This window comes from Lotus japonicus, chromosome 1 (assembly GCF_012489685.1).
Source record: "Lotus japonicus ecotype B-129 chromosome 1, LjGifu_v1.2".
NCBI classification, from domain to species: domain Eukaryota; kingdom Viridiplantae; phylum Streptophyta; class Magnoliopsida; order Fabales; family Fabaceae; genus Lotus; species Lotus japonicus.
In genome coordinates, this window is record NC_080041.1 from 117,833,085 (window position 1) to 117,848,388 (window position 15,304).

At 36.9% G+C, this 15,304-nt stretch overlaps 2 protein-coding genes across 2 annotated transcripts; one reads left to right on the plus strand and one right to left on the minus strand.

Annotated features, from left to right (window-relative positions):
• Positions 1-1,412: 1,412 nt before the first annotated feature.
• LOC130729735 (GRAS family protein RAM1) lies at positions 1,413-6,154 on the plus strand. The gene is made up of 3 exons (XM_057581570.1): positions 1,413-2,593; positions 2,835-4,779; positions 5,676-6,154. The coding sequence occupies exons 1-2, from the start codon at positions 1,664-1,666 to the stop codon at positions 3,984-3,986; spliced, it is 2,082 nt and encodes a 693-aa protein (XP_057437553.1). The 5' UTR covers positions 1,413-1,663; the 3' UTR covers positions 3,987-4,779; positions 5,676-6,154.
• A 2,709-nt stretch (positions 6,155-8,863) lies between these two features.
• Positions 8,864-14,790, minus strand: LOC130729736 (membrane-anchored ubiquitin-fold protein 4). Its single transcript, XM_057581571.1, has 3 exons — positions 14,347-14,790; positions 12,163-12,333; positions 8,864-9,189 (listed from the first exon to the last, which is right to left on the minus strand). The coding sequence occupies exons 1-3, from the start codon at positions 14,474-14,476 to the stop codon at positions 9,134-9,136; spliced, it is 357 nt and encodes a 118-aa protein (XP_057437554.1). The 5' UTR covers positions 14,477-14,790; the 3' UTR covers positions 8,864-9,133.
• Positions 14,791-15,304: the final 514 nt, after the last annotated feature.

A 15,304-nucleotide genomic window follows, 5' to 3' on the forward strand; every position in this document is an offset into this window, starting at 1 on the left:
CACCAAGGGCGGCCCACAGACGTTGTATCCGACGACGTTGCCTATGTCTCTTTTCTTGTTCTCATTCTCCTCTTTTCACCTCCTTTCATTTTCTTCTCCTATTTATATATGGTTCCTTGATTGATTCAAGAAATTGTCAACACAATAACCAATAGTTTATTTGGCTTGGCCAATCTTTTAATACCAATGCTACTTCTTTGCGTGCAAAGGAAAAACATATATTTCAAAATTATATTGGGCGAATTTATGTCAATAGTGTGCTATCTTGTAAATTACTATTAATCTAACCGTTTTCCTTTGTTTAGATGCAAAATATCTGACTAATTAGTTCGGTAGATATTGAACCTCTTAAGTATTTAGTCGATTTCTAGATTGTATGTATGAAAAATAATTTATTAAGAGAGTCTTACTCACTTAATATTATCTTAAGTACTCGAAAGAATTAGTCTCATAATTGTTCACGGTGAAAATAGCAGGTGAAAAAAAGTTGCTATTCCTTTCTAAATTTAATAATTATGATTGATGTAGGCATTACAATGATATTTGATCTGTATTCAAAATTGTGAATAAATTACAATAGAAAATGTACTAAAAAACATGACAAAAATAATTGGATATATGTGTAATGCATTTTACATTTTCAAGTGCATATAAATTCATTTTTTCATTTCTTTATACTATACATTTAAAATTTTAATTTTAATATTTGTTCTACTTTTATTATCTTAATCAATTTCTTGAAATAAGAAAAATTATAGTGAATGATATATTATTTCTTCAAAAAAATAATATGCAGTGTCAAAGAGATTTCTTCTTATTCTTATACTCATATTCCAATAAGATTTATATTCACATTCACATTGACTTTTCTTTCCTTTTTTTTTTATACTCATTTTCTTTTTTTACTATCATTTTTCTTTTCCTATCGCATCACTTATTACATATTTCATTTCTCTCACTCCTATTTATTTCTCGATGTGTGAGTGAATTTAGGGTGTGAATGAAATATTATATATATATATATATATATGTATATATTATTTTGGTCCACAAATTATTTATTATATTTAAATGCAAGTTCCAATAGTCCTAGAGCCCTAAGATATCTCATTCTTTCATAGTATTTCTGGAAAAAAAAGGGAAAAAAATATCATAAGATGACTTCATGCCCATGATTGCAAAAGTGAGAAGTGATTTCAAAAAGAACCTTGTGAACAGATGGGCCGGCCCAAAAAGTGGGGTCCACCAAACTATTTGTCCTCATTAACAAGCACAAGTATTCCAAAGCCTTCTGAAAGCACAAGCATAGCAAACAGTTAAAACAGGTAATCCTAACTGACAAAATGAGGCCTCTGTATATCCAGCACAGAGTCTTGACATTACATGAATGGAGATTACCAAAGACAAACTCCCAATCACAAAAAATTAAGATTAGGAGTTGTCTTTTGTTCCTTTACCTCTCTCATACATTCACAACCCATCTAAATAAAAAGGGAGAAAACATAGGCTTTGCTCTTTCCATACACCAACCAATATCTATAGTCCAGAGGACTCATAGTGCAAAACTGAAACACCTACCAGGTGTTTGAATTAATTCTTGTTCCCTTGTGAGCTAGCCAACTAGGTGTTTGAATTAATTTCTGTTCTACCAAAAAGACAAAACATGATCAATTCAATGTGTGGAAGCTCAGTGTCTCTCAAGAGTGAGAACTCCAGAAACAAACCTCAACCCACTTCTCCAAATGAATCAGTTTTGCAGTCCAAGAAAAATGCCACTCAATCCTCTGCTGATTTAGAGCAGACAAGCCTGAATCTAACCCCACCAAGCTTGAACCTTCCTGCACTCAAATTTGACTTGGATGGAGATGTGGAAGTGCAATCACCAGACAGTTCAATGTGGGAGTCTTTTTTCTCTGATCATTTATTGGATGGTGACTTCATGATCTCTTCTCCAGTGAGGAATAATGTTCCTTCCCCACAAGCCTCTACCTTCAACAGCAACTATAACTATGCTCATCAGGGGATTCAAAGCCAATCTCTTTCAGGGTGTTCACCACCTCGTTTTTCATCCCCTCTTGGAGCCTTTAACAGTAACAAAGGGAAAGGACTTAGTCCTCTCCACAGGGTGTTTAACTCACCAAACAACCAGTACATGCAGCATGTTGAGAACCTTGCCCTGCCAGCAATTGAAGAGTTCTTGGAGGAGTATCAAGGAGATCATGGCCTAGGTGGTGGTGGAGGGTATTCAAATTCATCAAACAAGGTCTCTTCTGATATTGGAAGCTCATCTGAATGCTTTGACATGCAAAATCACATTCCATCCATGTTGGACAGCTTGACAATGCAAAATTCCTCAAGGTACTGTGGTTCTGTTAGTGAAGATTCCTCAGTGCATGGTGGTTCCTCTCAGTTGTCCCAAGACAGTGATTTCTATCATCAGATGGGGTCCATGGCTAGTGCTTCCCTCTCACAAGCTCTGCAACAAGAAAGGTACCAAGAGAAACAGCAAAAGCAACACCAAACACAACAACAGCAACAGCCCCAGCAACAACAACAAAATCTGACAGTCCCTATTCCAATTGGAATGGACCAGGTAATAAAAATTTCCAAATTCTAAATTAATTGACATAATTAATACCCTATACACAATTATACAATCAAATTAACACCCTTGACACCAATAAACACGTAGATCAACTAATGTGAGATTGCATAGCTTAAGCAGGGTCTCTGGTTGATCCTACCAAATATAGTTAACAACTTTGCACCCTAACACTACTTTAATCTAATCAAACATATTGTGATTTCTTTTTCTATTCAAATACTATATTCAGGAGCAAGACAGTGGCCTTCAACTTGTGCACCTACTTCTAGCTTGTGCTGAAGCAGTGGCCAAAGAGGAATATATGCTGGCAAGAAGGTACCTGCACCATCTGAACAGAGTTGTAACACCACTAGGCGACTCCATGCAGCGCGTGGCAGCATGCTTCACTGAATCACTCAGCGCAAGGCTCGCTGCAACACTCACCACCAAGCCACAAAGCATCTCCAACGGCACCTCCATGCCACGATCATCATCATCATCATGTCTCTCACCCTTCCCATCAAACTCCATAGAAGTCCTCAAGATCTACCAGATCGTCTACCAAGCCTGCCCTTATGTAAAATTTGCCCACTTCACCGCCAACCAAGCCATCTTCGAGGCGTTTGAGGCTGAAGAACGCGTCCACGTGATAGACCTGGACATCCTCCAAGGTTATCAGTGGCCCACGTTCATGCAGGCTCTCGCAGCGCGCCCTGGTGGGGCACCCTTCCTCCGAATAACCGGAGTGGGACCGTGCATCGACTCGGTCAGAGAAACAGGTCGGTGCTTGACCGAATTAGCACACTCCCTCCGCATCCCCTTCGAGTTCCACCCGGTAGGGGAACAACTAGAGGACCTAAAACCACACATGTTTAACCGCCGCGTCGGGGAGGCACTGGCGGTTAACACAGTCAACCGCCTCCACCGCGTCCCCGGGAGCCACTTGGGGAATTTGTTGTCCATGATAAGAGACCAAGCACCTAACATAGTGACCCTCGTGGAGCAAGAAGCAAGCCACAACGGGCCTTACTTCTTGGGGAGGTTTCTTGAGGCACTGCACTACTACTCAGCGATCTTTGACTCCTTGGACGCCACGTTTCCGCCGGAGTCAGCTCAGAGGGCGAAGGTGGAGCAGTACATATTCGCGCCGGAGATAAGGAACATTGTGGCGTGCGAGGGGGCGGAGAGGATAGAGAGGCACGAGAGGTTGGAGAAGTGGAGGAAGATCATGGAAGGGAAAGGGTTCAGAGGGGTGGCGCTGAGTCCGAACGCGGTGACTCAGTCGAGGATATTGCTTGGTCTGTACTCGTGTGATGGGTACAGGTTGACGGAGGACAAAGGGTGCTTGTTGCTTGGGTGGCAGGACAGAGCTATCATCGCTGCCTCTGCATGGAGATGCTGATTTACATGATGATGATGCTAATAATAGTCCTCTTCATGCATGCATTGAATCATGCTACGTTAATTAACATCCATGTTCTTAATTATACCACTTAATTTGTGTGTTATATGAATTTTTATTCTGTTGTTATTTAGTGCTTGCTTTTTGTGTAAGCTTTTAGTATCTGGTCATAGAAATGGATGGTCTCCACAAGGGAAATTAGAGAATGAAAGGAAGCAGCTGGTAGATGTGAAGGAAAAGTGAGAAATGGGAAAGTGTACTAGCTGCTTGTTTTTATTTGTCGATAGAATTAATGTTTTGGTTGAAACAGCAATATCTGACTGTAATTTGTTTCTATAGGTGTAATTAAATCAAGGCAAACTTTTCCATGTTGTTTGGTGAGAGATAGTTATTATGCTGTTTCTCTCATAGCCAATAAATGAATGTCAAGTGGATGCTTATGTCATATCATTTAAACTTATATAATTGTTAAATTGGTCCTCTAAATATTTGTATTATAAATTTTACAATATAGTAAAAATAGATTTATTTTTTCAGGAAATGATTATTTTCTCGTTTAGAAATTGATTTTACCTTTAATTTAATCATTTCAAAATCACTGGTGTCAAAAAAAAGTTTGAAAATCACTTTAACCTACTCCTTCCTCCTCCGCCGTGTTTCATCTTTCGGTCAAGCCTAGAAGCACTGCTGCCGCTGCAAACCCTCCTCTGCCGCAAGCCCTCCTCTACCGTGAAGAACCTCATCCCCACAAGCCCCTTTTCGTCTGAAGATCATCTAATTCGTTGTGTGCACGGTATTCCCTGTCCTCCTCCTGCTTCTATTTCTTTTCTTTACTTTTATGAGTTATTTGGGTCTGTAGTTGATTTTAAGTGTTAGAAACATAATGGTCTTCCTTCACATGACACCTTCATACCAAATGTATTGGTGGATGATACATCATGTTAAGACTTTAAGACTTCCAGAGAGGGAAATTAACGAGGTTGTACAATTTTGAAGAACTGGTTATGATGGTGGGTATCCACACACACGAGGAAGAAGTTTGGTGGAGTTTATTTTTTTATGATGAGTGGAACGTGATTGAGTGATGCGAAGCCACAATCATTTTTTTGTCCCTCTCATTATCTAATTTCCTTTTGTTTTTCTCTCAAAATAAAGTGTTGAATTTGAACTTAAAAAATAAGAATTGAGAATTGAGAACCCCTTGTGGTGACTAAAGTGGTGGGTTTTTGTGATGATGAAGGTATGTTGGTGGTTGTTTGTTGGTTTTTAAGGTGAATACTGGTGTGTGTTGATATTGTGGTGGCTGAATATTTAGGTGAAGTTCTAAGTGGTGCTTAGAAACCCATGTACTTCTTCAATTTGGAACAAATCTAATCTAGAGATATTAACAACTACTGGCAGCATAAACCAGTTAAGGATACTACAACATAATCCAATCTAGAGATCAACAACTACTGGAGATATTTTGCTGATTTTACTGAACTATCAATGGCAGACCTGGAAAATGTCTTCTTTAGGGAGTATATATAAGAGAGACTAGAAAGCAAACACATACTGTTAAGCTAGCATGTTTTGGGTTGGGTTTGACTAATGCTTTGCTTTAGTTGTAGGTTTTACAATTTCAAGTATCATGTATTGGAGATAAGCATTTTATCATCATTAATATCAGCTTGGTTCAACTGTTTTTAGGCGTCTCGGATGGTCTCCTTGTGGTCATTTTATCACCACCGCATGTGGTTTCCAGAAGCCAAGGAATTCTGCCCCTGTGCTAGAGAGAGGTGAATGGTCTGCAACATTTGATTTCCTAAGACACAATGCACCAATCATTGTGGTGAAGTTCAACCATTCTATGTTCTGAAGGAATATCTCTAATGCTCAGGAAGTGAAGTTTGTGCATGTTGGGTGGACCAATTTGTACCTCCAAGACTGGAAGAAAAGAGCTGCAGCCTTACAATATTATTGTCATTGGTAGTCAGGATCGAACTATAACAGTGTGGACTACTTCAAGTCCCCGCCCTCTATTTGTGGCTAAGCATTTTTTTACTCAGGCTAAGCATTTTTTATGACAGTAGGAACTTCTGTTAAACTAGATTCTTTAATTTGTAAATTCTATTAAGCCTTGGATAAAATGCCAATCAATTTTAGAGGAGCAAGTTGAAATTGTGATAGTTTCTACTGTATAGAAAAGCAGAGTTGTTCTCCATTAAAATGAGTGGTTGATGAGCTATTTGATAGTCAAGTGGATGCTTATGCCATTATCTAATTTCCTTATTAAGTGCCTCTTATGAACTGAACCATCAACTGCTGCCATGTATCTAAATGTGGTGTTTCAAAGAAAGTGAGCTTTCATAGGTGTGAAAGATTTTCTTCGTCTCAGATCAGTAACTGAAACTGAGGTAAATCAAACACAAGAAATCAGCTGAACCATCAACTTGCAGATAAAATCACACTGCAAAAGAAATTACTTTGGAACCTAAAATAGCAATACTTTGGAACCTAAAGAGGCAGTAAAAGAAATTAAACTAAAAATATATGAAGAGAAGTGTTGGTATTGATTGCCCAGTAAAAATATCTACCTGTGATAGGAGCGTACATAGGCTGGCAAGTTTTTGCCAGAGGCGTGCTTGCGACGGATGAGGTGAATCTTGTCTGATGAAAAGGGGCTTGCGGAGGCGGGGGAGGGCGCCTTGCAGCAGATGATCCGTTTGGGGCGGAGGAGATACTTCGGCTGAGGAGGCCTAGAAGTTGGAACACGGTGGTGGAAGTAAATCGCGGTGGTGAACCGCCGCGACTGGAACCACCACCGACGAGAAAGCTGCGGCTGAAGAAAGAACATGATGAAGCAGAAATGTTTTAGGTTAATGAATGTGTTTCACAAATTTTATTTTAGGTTTATTTTGATTTTTCTAAGTTCAAAAGTAATTAAAAAATGTAAATAGTTGGAGGATAAAATGCAAAACTGAAAGAAGTTTAGGGACCCAAATTTGAAACATTAAAAATTACTAGTCAAATGGATGACATGGCAGTCTAGTACACTTGGCATCTTGCTATTGGCTAATAAGTGGGGGGCATGACTGTTGTTTAAAACACAAACAACATTTTTAAGTTTGCCTTAAATCAAACCAAAGTTTATGTTTGATTTGAGATTACAATCTTAATTCATAAACACCAAAACAATAACAACACTTGCATTACATATACCTAATTTTTCTTTTTAATTTCCTTTTTTTCATCATATCACATCATATATCACATTTAACTCATCTTATTTCTTTTTTAAAAACATTCACTCATCTCACTTCTATTATCTTCTTTTCTATTTATTTCTCTCTCATTCAAGTTTGAGTGTAAACAAACACCCAATTGAAGTGTCCAACAAACATGTTGATGTGTAGTGTCGATTGGCAAACTACTTTCCTTAATAATCACTTTTAACACCTCACTTTTATAACAGTTTTTTACCGTCATAATGAAATGTTGTGGGAAAAAAAATTAATTCACTTTTTAGCGATTAAAAACCACCTTAGCATGTTAAAAGAGATAGATATTGTTAAATGTTGTTTTGACCTACCCATATTGTTAAACAAATTATCTAGGATAAATCAATCATGTTATTGTAAAAACTTAAGTGAAAATTCGATATAGTTAACTTAAGTGAAAAAATGAATGTAAATATCAACCTACTTAAAATGAGTTAAGCTCACGGGGTAAGTTAAATAATTTGTTTTTGGATAAATTTGTAACCAAGCATGCTTTGTAAAATAGGAATAAAGTGAGAATTAGAGATTATAGCTATGAGAATAATAAGTTAATTTTTATTCTTATGTAGTTATGAAATATCAGTCTACTACCAAGTTCGTAGATCAATTAATACGAAGTTGTTATAGTTTAACTAGAGGTATCGAGTTTGAATTCCGTACTTAATACTTAAAAGAGAAAGTTTTTGCACTCATAGTGATGCTACCTGACTTGAATATGATTGTTTCAATAGAGAGTGGTTGTGGTTTCTCTCCCAGCGAACTCCTGTCATTTCCGGTGCGGGATGACCACCTCAGTAGTGTGCGTGATTTGTCACAATGGCGCGAGACTGGGGTTTGCATTGCCTTTGGGATTGTTCTCAAGCCCATAGCATTTGGATACACGTGGGTATTAACACTAAGAGCAGCCTGTCTCGTTAGACGGATTCCATGGCTTGGCTGCGTGGTCTTCTTCATGACTCGAGTCCAGTGGAGACTTCCACACCGTGGTGGGTGTGGCAGGCGAGGAATTCCATGTGTGTGGAGAATTAGCTCACAAGCCAACTACTAGTTTCTATCATTCCTGTCATGTCTGCTGAGCTAATCCGTAGCTTTGCTGGAGCCAGATATTTTGAATTGGTAAATTTCATCGACGGTATGCTTGCGAAAGAAATTTAAGAGTAAAAATGCACTGCTCTCTAAGAATGTCTTAAATAACACTGCTAGAGAAATTATGCATTTTGATGCATTTAGACAACCCCTCAAGCAAATATTTCATAAAAAAAATATAAGCAAATTAAATATATAGTCGTAGTAAATGATACAAGTGTATATACTACTCAAGAATAAATCGTAAGAATATCTGAACAAAAACTTAATGTAGTTTGAAGTCTAAAACTTAATCACTCCGATATTATCATGCAATCAAGCTGAGACACTTCGATAAATAATGGGATTTGTGATACCAGCTAAAGGTCAAAGCAGGAAATTTCCAGGTCAAGGTTGAAGCCAAAATTTCCCCTATTGTGACGCAGAGATGATACAGAAACAAAATAATTTAACATAGATGAAATAGTTATGTTTTCCACCTTTTCATTCAACGCATAAGGAATAAATATGATCAACATCCACAGAAGATAGTAACTGAAAACTTTTTTTTCTATTATATATATTTGTTATTATAAACGGCATCCAGCAAGATACATTAAACACCCATTGTATAAAACATGAGAAAATCATCACTGAGAAGCATTGCTAAGCAGGAATGCCCTCCAATAACATTCAACTGTGAAGGGGTTGGGGCAGTTCTACAGATTATTATCTTCCCAGAGCTATGCATCCTCATGACCTTGAATATCCCAGCAAACCCTAGCAAGATCAGCAGCTCAACTCTCCATGATGATGGGGTTCTCACATTATCGAACATGCGCATAAATGTTTTCTGGGCGCCTCATCCAGCTTTTTCTCTGTTCAGGCCAATAAAAGAAAAAAATTAACATTCAGTCAATAATAACTAGCCTTTGTGGAAATGCATCTAAAATGTCACTGCAGACAGTTGTAATTAAGTTATTCAGTTATGTACTTTTCAACACTATTATACCCCTATAGTATTAGTTATTAGTCTCAAGTTTTATTAAAAATCAAATATTATGTTAACTTGCCTAAATTACCCCGTTAGATAATTAATTATGTAGCATAAAATACGAATAGTAAACTTGGAAAAAAATATTTGATGTTTACATTAAAGTGACCTACATAAAGGACGTGAAGAACTTCTAGAATATGCCTTGAAAATAGAATCAAAGGGAGTAACGAATAGTGTGAAAGTCATAAGAACATTGAGAGAACCATACCACACAAAAGCTATCAGTTATAGTTGGAGAGCCCAAGGCCCTTTAAATCCCACATTAGAATCACATACTTCCAATGTGGGACTCTAAGTCTCATACCTTGCAATCGGATCCTAAGATCCCACCATACCCTCTGCAGTTGAGAGAAATGGTGGAAGACTCTTATTCCAATTGATACAAACTTTGCAGTTTGAAAGAACCATACCACCAAAGCTAATCATTGTAGTTGGAGACCCAACATTAGAATCTCATACTTCAAATGTGGGACCCAAGTCTCATACCTTACAATTGGATTCTAACATAAAGATACATTATTATAATATGTTATGAAAAATTGAATCATACCTAACTCTACCTCAAAATCAAAAGCTAGCTTAGCGATGAAAATCGCCCTACCTGTGGGACCTTAACACGTCATTCACGCCAAGAGCTAGACATGTGGAGCAAGTAGATTGAAGATTTGATGTTTATGGAAATACCCTCACGCCCATCATGGAATATCTACAAGTCCAGATTGACTTCATCAACTTCTCTTCGAATAGCCACGGGCCTGAATAACTGATTAATTTTTCCTCAAATAACCACAAGCTTGGTTCATTTTTAAGCTTTTCAACTGTGAGTGGCACAATAACAGAAAGGATCTAGGAGAGGCTCTAATTTCATCTCGAGAATCCACGCTAGGCCTAACTCTAGCCCCTAAAAGCTACCTTAGGGATGGGGATTTTCAGACCCTTTATAAGAGCTGCTTTGGACATATCTCTTACAATATAGGACGTTCACATTACTATCACTTATTTTTAGTTACCAACTTCAAATTTGCTAACGTACTCCAATTTATTTCTTTAAAACAGTATGTTAGCAACCCACACCTTTGAGAGTATGCTAATAAACTCGAAGTTATAAAATGCTAACGTGCTCCTAAGAAGCAAGTGAGAGTACGTTAGAGTTTCACAACATAAACTCTTGAGAGTACGTTAACAAATATGAAGTTGTAATTTGCTAACATAGCATATGTTTGTATAAACATGGCTGTCGGTGCAAACCCCATCACATGAATTCCAAAAAGTCTTAGGAAGAGTTTCAGTAATTGGTCTTAAAGTCCTTGTATCCGGTTAGAAAAACATGTTTGACAATCCTAAAAAATAATAGGGAATAACTTACATCTTCAAAGCAACTATGATAATGAGATGTACCCCAGAGAAGGAAACCCAGTAAAGATGCAAAGTTAAACCAGTTATACCGAAATCACACATGGCATAACTGGTTTAAGACTTCAAACTACATATAGGAACTAAATGGAACTTGGGATTCAAGAATTTAAAATTATGAAGAGTATAGCCCTAAATGGAACAATTAAATTAAATATAACAACAAAAGCCTTATTTCACTAAGTGAGGTCAGCTATATGGATCACACTGTGTTATTGAGCTCGATCAAAAACCAAATTTTATGGGATACTATTGACAATGAGACCATTTTTAATAATATCTTCCAATGTTTTTTTGGCCTCTTCACAGGACTAAAGACCGTGTTATCCACCATTCTCATTGGTACCACCTTAACCGATTTTCTGTTAACTTTTCCTAGATAGGCAGAACCCCAATATCCCGTCTTATACTAACATTGCATATCCCATCCTTTCTAGTGTGGCTACACATCCATCTTGCTAATTCAACTTTTATCTCATGTTGTCCTGTTAAATCTCAACATTTGCTACCATAGAGGATAGTCAGCCTTATAGCAGTTTGGTAAAATTTTCCTCTGAGCTTAGTACGTACTTTACAGTCACAGATCACTCCTGATGCTTCTTTCCACTTTAATCACTCAGGTTGAATTTAGTGTGTACATCTCTGTCAATTTCCCCAATATGTTGTATTACTAGAACTATGAAACTTGTGGTATGGTGCCTCTTCCAATTAAATAACATAACAAACGCATAATGACACTGAAACGGTAAGAATCAATGTACTTAACTGGGCCGTAGTTAATGAACTGTTATTTGGAACTTGAACTACTTGACATATTGGGTTTAACAGAATAGAAAATGTTAAAATATCTAAACAATATCTCATAATATATTATTCAATCTTAGAACTTCTTAGACAATCTTAGGAGTTGTTTTCATATTTCCTCATTTGTTTCTTTCTTTACTTAATTAGAACTAAGAAATTAGTATTAGCAAAAATAACTGTTAGCCGTTGATAATTTGTATCACACCTTTTGCAGCAATATAACATTGTTATTTAGATTAAGTATGATTTTCATCCAAGTAAAATAAACAAACTTCGATTTTAGTCCTATAGAACTTTATTTAATTTTAGTTCCTATATTTAACAAAAATAGTGAGGGACTATAACCAAATAGAACTTCAATAAGGATTAATATCAAAATTCATCAATTAGTTAGGGATGAATAACTTGTACCCACTTTTTTTTAGTTTCCTTTTCTCTCTCTTCCTTCTTCCCTACTTAAATGCGTATAATTTTAACAACAACATAAGAGCATAAATGCATTACTTTCTGAAACAAACTACTCAATAATTAAAACAGTAGGAAATAATCACACAACATAATTCAGAACAAAATCTACCTGTTTTTGCTTTTGCCAGAGATGGTTGGACGACAACATGCATGGTGATTACTGCTGGGGGAAGCTCACCAAAAGGTACTCTACACTGGCCAACTGTCTTGTTGTTCTCCAAAATTTTGCCAGCACTTATCAGTTTTATATCATTTGCGGCCTTTGGTATAATTTTCTTGTCTATGGAAAACAAAAACAAAAGATAAATTTTTTATAAACCGTAAGAAAAGAAAATTAAAACACAATTTAAGGCAGGAGAATAGAACACTAAAGCAACAGGAGCAAGATGAAAAATCACAGGAATTATGCCACATGTCCCGAAGTAAACAAAAAATCATCCATAAGAAAACAAAGATAACATCACTCAAAGGCAGTAGTCTATTAAAAATATAACTGGTTGGTAAAGAGTAAATCATATAGTAAAAGGACAGTGAGTAATCACTTAATAGTTCATGCATATATTGTGCATTTGTATAACTGAAAGAGACCTTGATAACTGAAATTTCTGTCCAGTTAATGGTTATTACCAGAGCCAGAATATCATGGTGGGATGTTTTGTTTATAAATGAAGATCGACTGGGGAAGAAGAAGATCAGGCAGCTGTCAGCTGGAATAAATTCTTCAGCCAATATAACTTTGATGCAGGTCTACAGTCTACTGCAAATCAGAAATCAAGGATCACCTTATTTCCAACAAAATGTTTAAGCTTTGAGTTATCTGGTTCCGGTTCCCATCCAAGTTCGAACTCCACCCACCCACTTATACTGGCAGTCTGGCATTACACACCCATGCAACCAGAAGGCCTGCTTACGTAACAGCATGAGGGCCTACTGTTCTGGATCAGCAAAGAGAAAGTTTACACTAACATGCTGCCCATAGCATAATGGTCATTAAACAACCATAGGGATAAAAACTTTTGACAAATCTGCAAAGGAGAGGTGCACATGTCCGAGATGACGTCTTGGCTAAGGAGGAGCAAGCGTGGAGGACAACAAACGAGGGAAGAGGACTGGTGGACACAAGATGTTCAGGGGCTTTTTGATTGAAAATTTGAAAACTATTAACCGTTTTAGAAAACTTTTACGAGGACTACAACGTAAAAACAAAAAAATTTACATCTATGCACCATAGACAGCTCTGAGTTAATGGCCTCTGATATTACACCAAAAGAGTTAAATATGATACCTTATAATAATAATACCACTCGGCGAATAACAAGCAAGGGAAAACCAGAACCCAGAAGGTGAAACAAAAAAAATTCTCATTGATCAGGGATCACTAGACCAATTACCCAACCTAACCTAACCACTTAATTACAGCAAAATGTAATGGAGACACAATGTCTCCCTATATTAACCAACCAGCAGATTTCCAGGCGACATGATAGCATCTCAATTTACGGTGCATAGGTAAAACTAAGATAATAAGTTCACATGAACGCATTACCATCAACTGCTTAAATTTATAGTTAGCATTTCCAATGCCCACAGCTCAAATTTACATGCCGACAAATGAGGGGCACAAAATATCACCATTCAAATTTTCTGGATAAAGCCTATCGAATTGATTCAATCTAACAAACAGCAAGTCTTCCCTGAAATTCAAAATTCAAAATCTATGAGGCAAGGCTTTCTTTACAATTTCATTACTAGAAGTAATGAACCTAACATTAACAACTCAACCCAGACAGGCATCACATTCATTAATCTTCTAAACTAAACCACTCAAATCAAAGAATCTATAGCCGTAACCTAATTCGGCCCGATCAAAGCAATACGCATTTATATTTTCCAAGCAAGTTTATCAAACTCGTAACACAAAGCACACCAAAACAAAATCAAACCACCACTTGCCCCATTTTGGAATAAACTCATAATAAAGACCACCCTTTTTTTCCTCAAAACAAGATCAAGCAACACCTTCAAGCATCAAACACAAAATAAAATAACAATAGCCCTATTTGCACAATCATAAGAACAACCAGCATTGATCCCAGTGTTGTCAAATACCCGCCGCCGCCCATAGCAGTTTTCTGGGCCGAAATCCCGCAACATTCCGCCATTATTTGTCATGTATGGCAGTGGGTTTTCACCATGACCCGCCATCCGCAATTAACAACACTACTAGTAATTAAAACTATCACATAATAAGGATTGAAAACACACACTAAACAGAACAGAAGCAGAAAAGAACCTTTTGGCCACTCAGCGAGGATCCTGTCCTTGAGCATAGCGACAGTGGAAGTAGGAGAGTAACGAAAGGGTCCAATATCGGATCCATCGTAGATACGGAACTTGAGCTCCACTAGTTCTTCCTCCGGCATCTCGAATCAGAAAACCAAAAACACACTTCACCAGCTCAATCTCACGCTCTCTAACCGTTTCAAACAAAATCAACACTAGCAGCAGCAACAAGAAGAGCTCATTTTGACTAAACAAACAGTGAAATCGTTTTCTCAGCAATGGAATCTGAAGCTGAAATTGGGTGTGGTTTGTGTTGTGAGTGAGAATCTTGAGAGATTCAAAGAAGAAAATTGAAAATTGAAAATTGGTAGTAACAACACAGTGAGGAAGAAGAACCCTATCCCCCAATCTAGAATTTCAACTCTCTTTCTCTTTCCTTTTCAAATTTGGTAGGATTCTATTATTATTTTTATTTTTTATTACCTCTCTAATCTCTAAGGCGTGTTTTTCTATTTTTTTTTATTTATTAATGCATGATAATAACGTGTGATAATTATTTTTCAAACAAATTAACCAAAATTAAGAAATATAATTAAGGGTAAAATAGGCTAACCCTCTTGGTTTGTAGGTTTGTTAGAGTAACACATAACATCATTCTAACTTAAAATATACAACCCACCTCATATAATTTTGCTTTCAAAAAAATATAGTATGTTGGAGAAGGTTAGATGCAAAATGCAGCAAGTGCAGTGAGATAGGTCACGAAGTTGCTGCTGAAATGAAATATGCATAAGATGAGAATGAAGACATGCTCACGATAAAGAGCATAAATCTCATGATTCACGATAAATAGCTTTTCAAAGAACTGCATAGATCAAAGGTATCAAAATATAGAATTGGTAATGGTGATCCCATTACTGTTGAAAGAAAAGAAAGGGAACATGTAGTCATTAAAAGTTGCACAAGTA

Coding starts and splice junctions, on each gene's coding strand:
- LOC130729735 (XM_057581570.1), top strand. CDS start 1,664: ATGATCAATTCAATGTGTGGAAGCTCAGTGTCTCTCAAGAGTGAGAAC. Junction 2,594..2,834: donor TTCCAATTGGAATGGACCAG/GTAATAAAAATT, acceptor TACTATATTCAG/GAGCAAGACAGTGGCCTTCA.
- LOC130729736 (XM_057581571.1), bottom strand. CDS start 14,476: ATGCCGGAGGAAGAACTAGTGGAGCTCAAGTTCCGTATCTACGATGGA. Junction 12,334..14,346: donor CCTCGCTGAGTGGCCAAAAG/GTTCTTTTCTGC, acceptor TGTTTTCCATAG/ACAAGAAAATTATACCAAAG. Junction 9,190..12,162: donor TCTGGCAAAAGCAAAAACAG/GTAGATTTTGTT, acceptor TGGCCTGAACAG/AGAAAAAGCTGGATGAGGCG.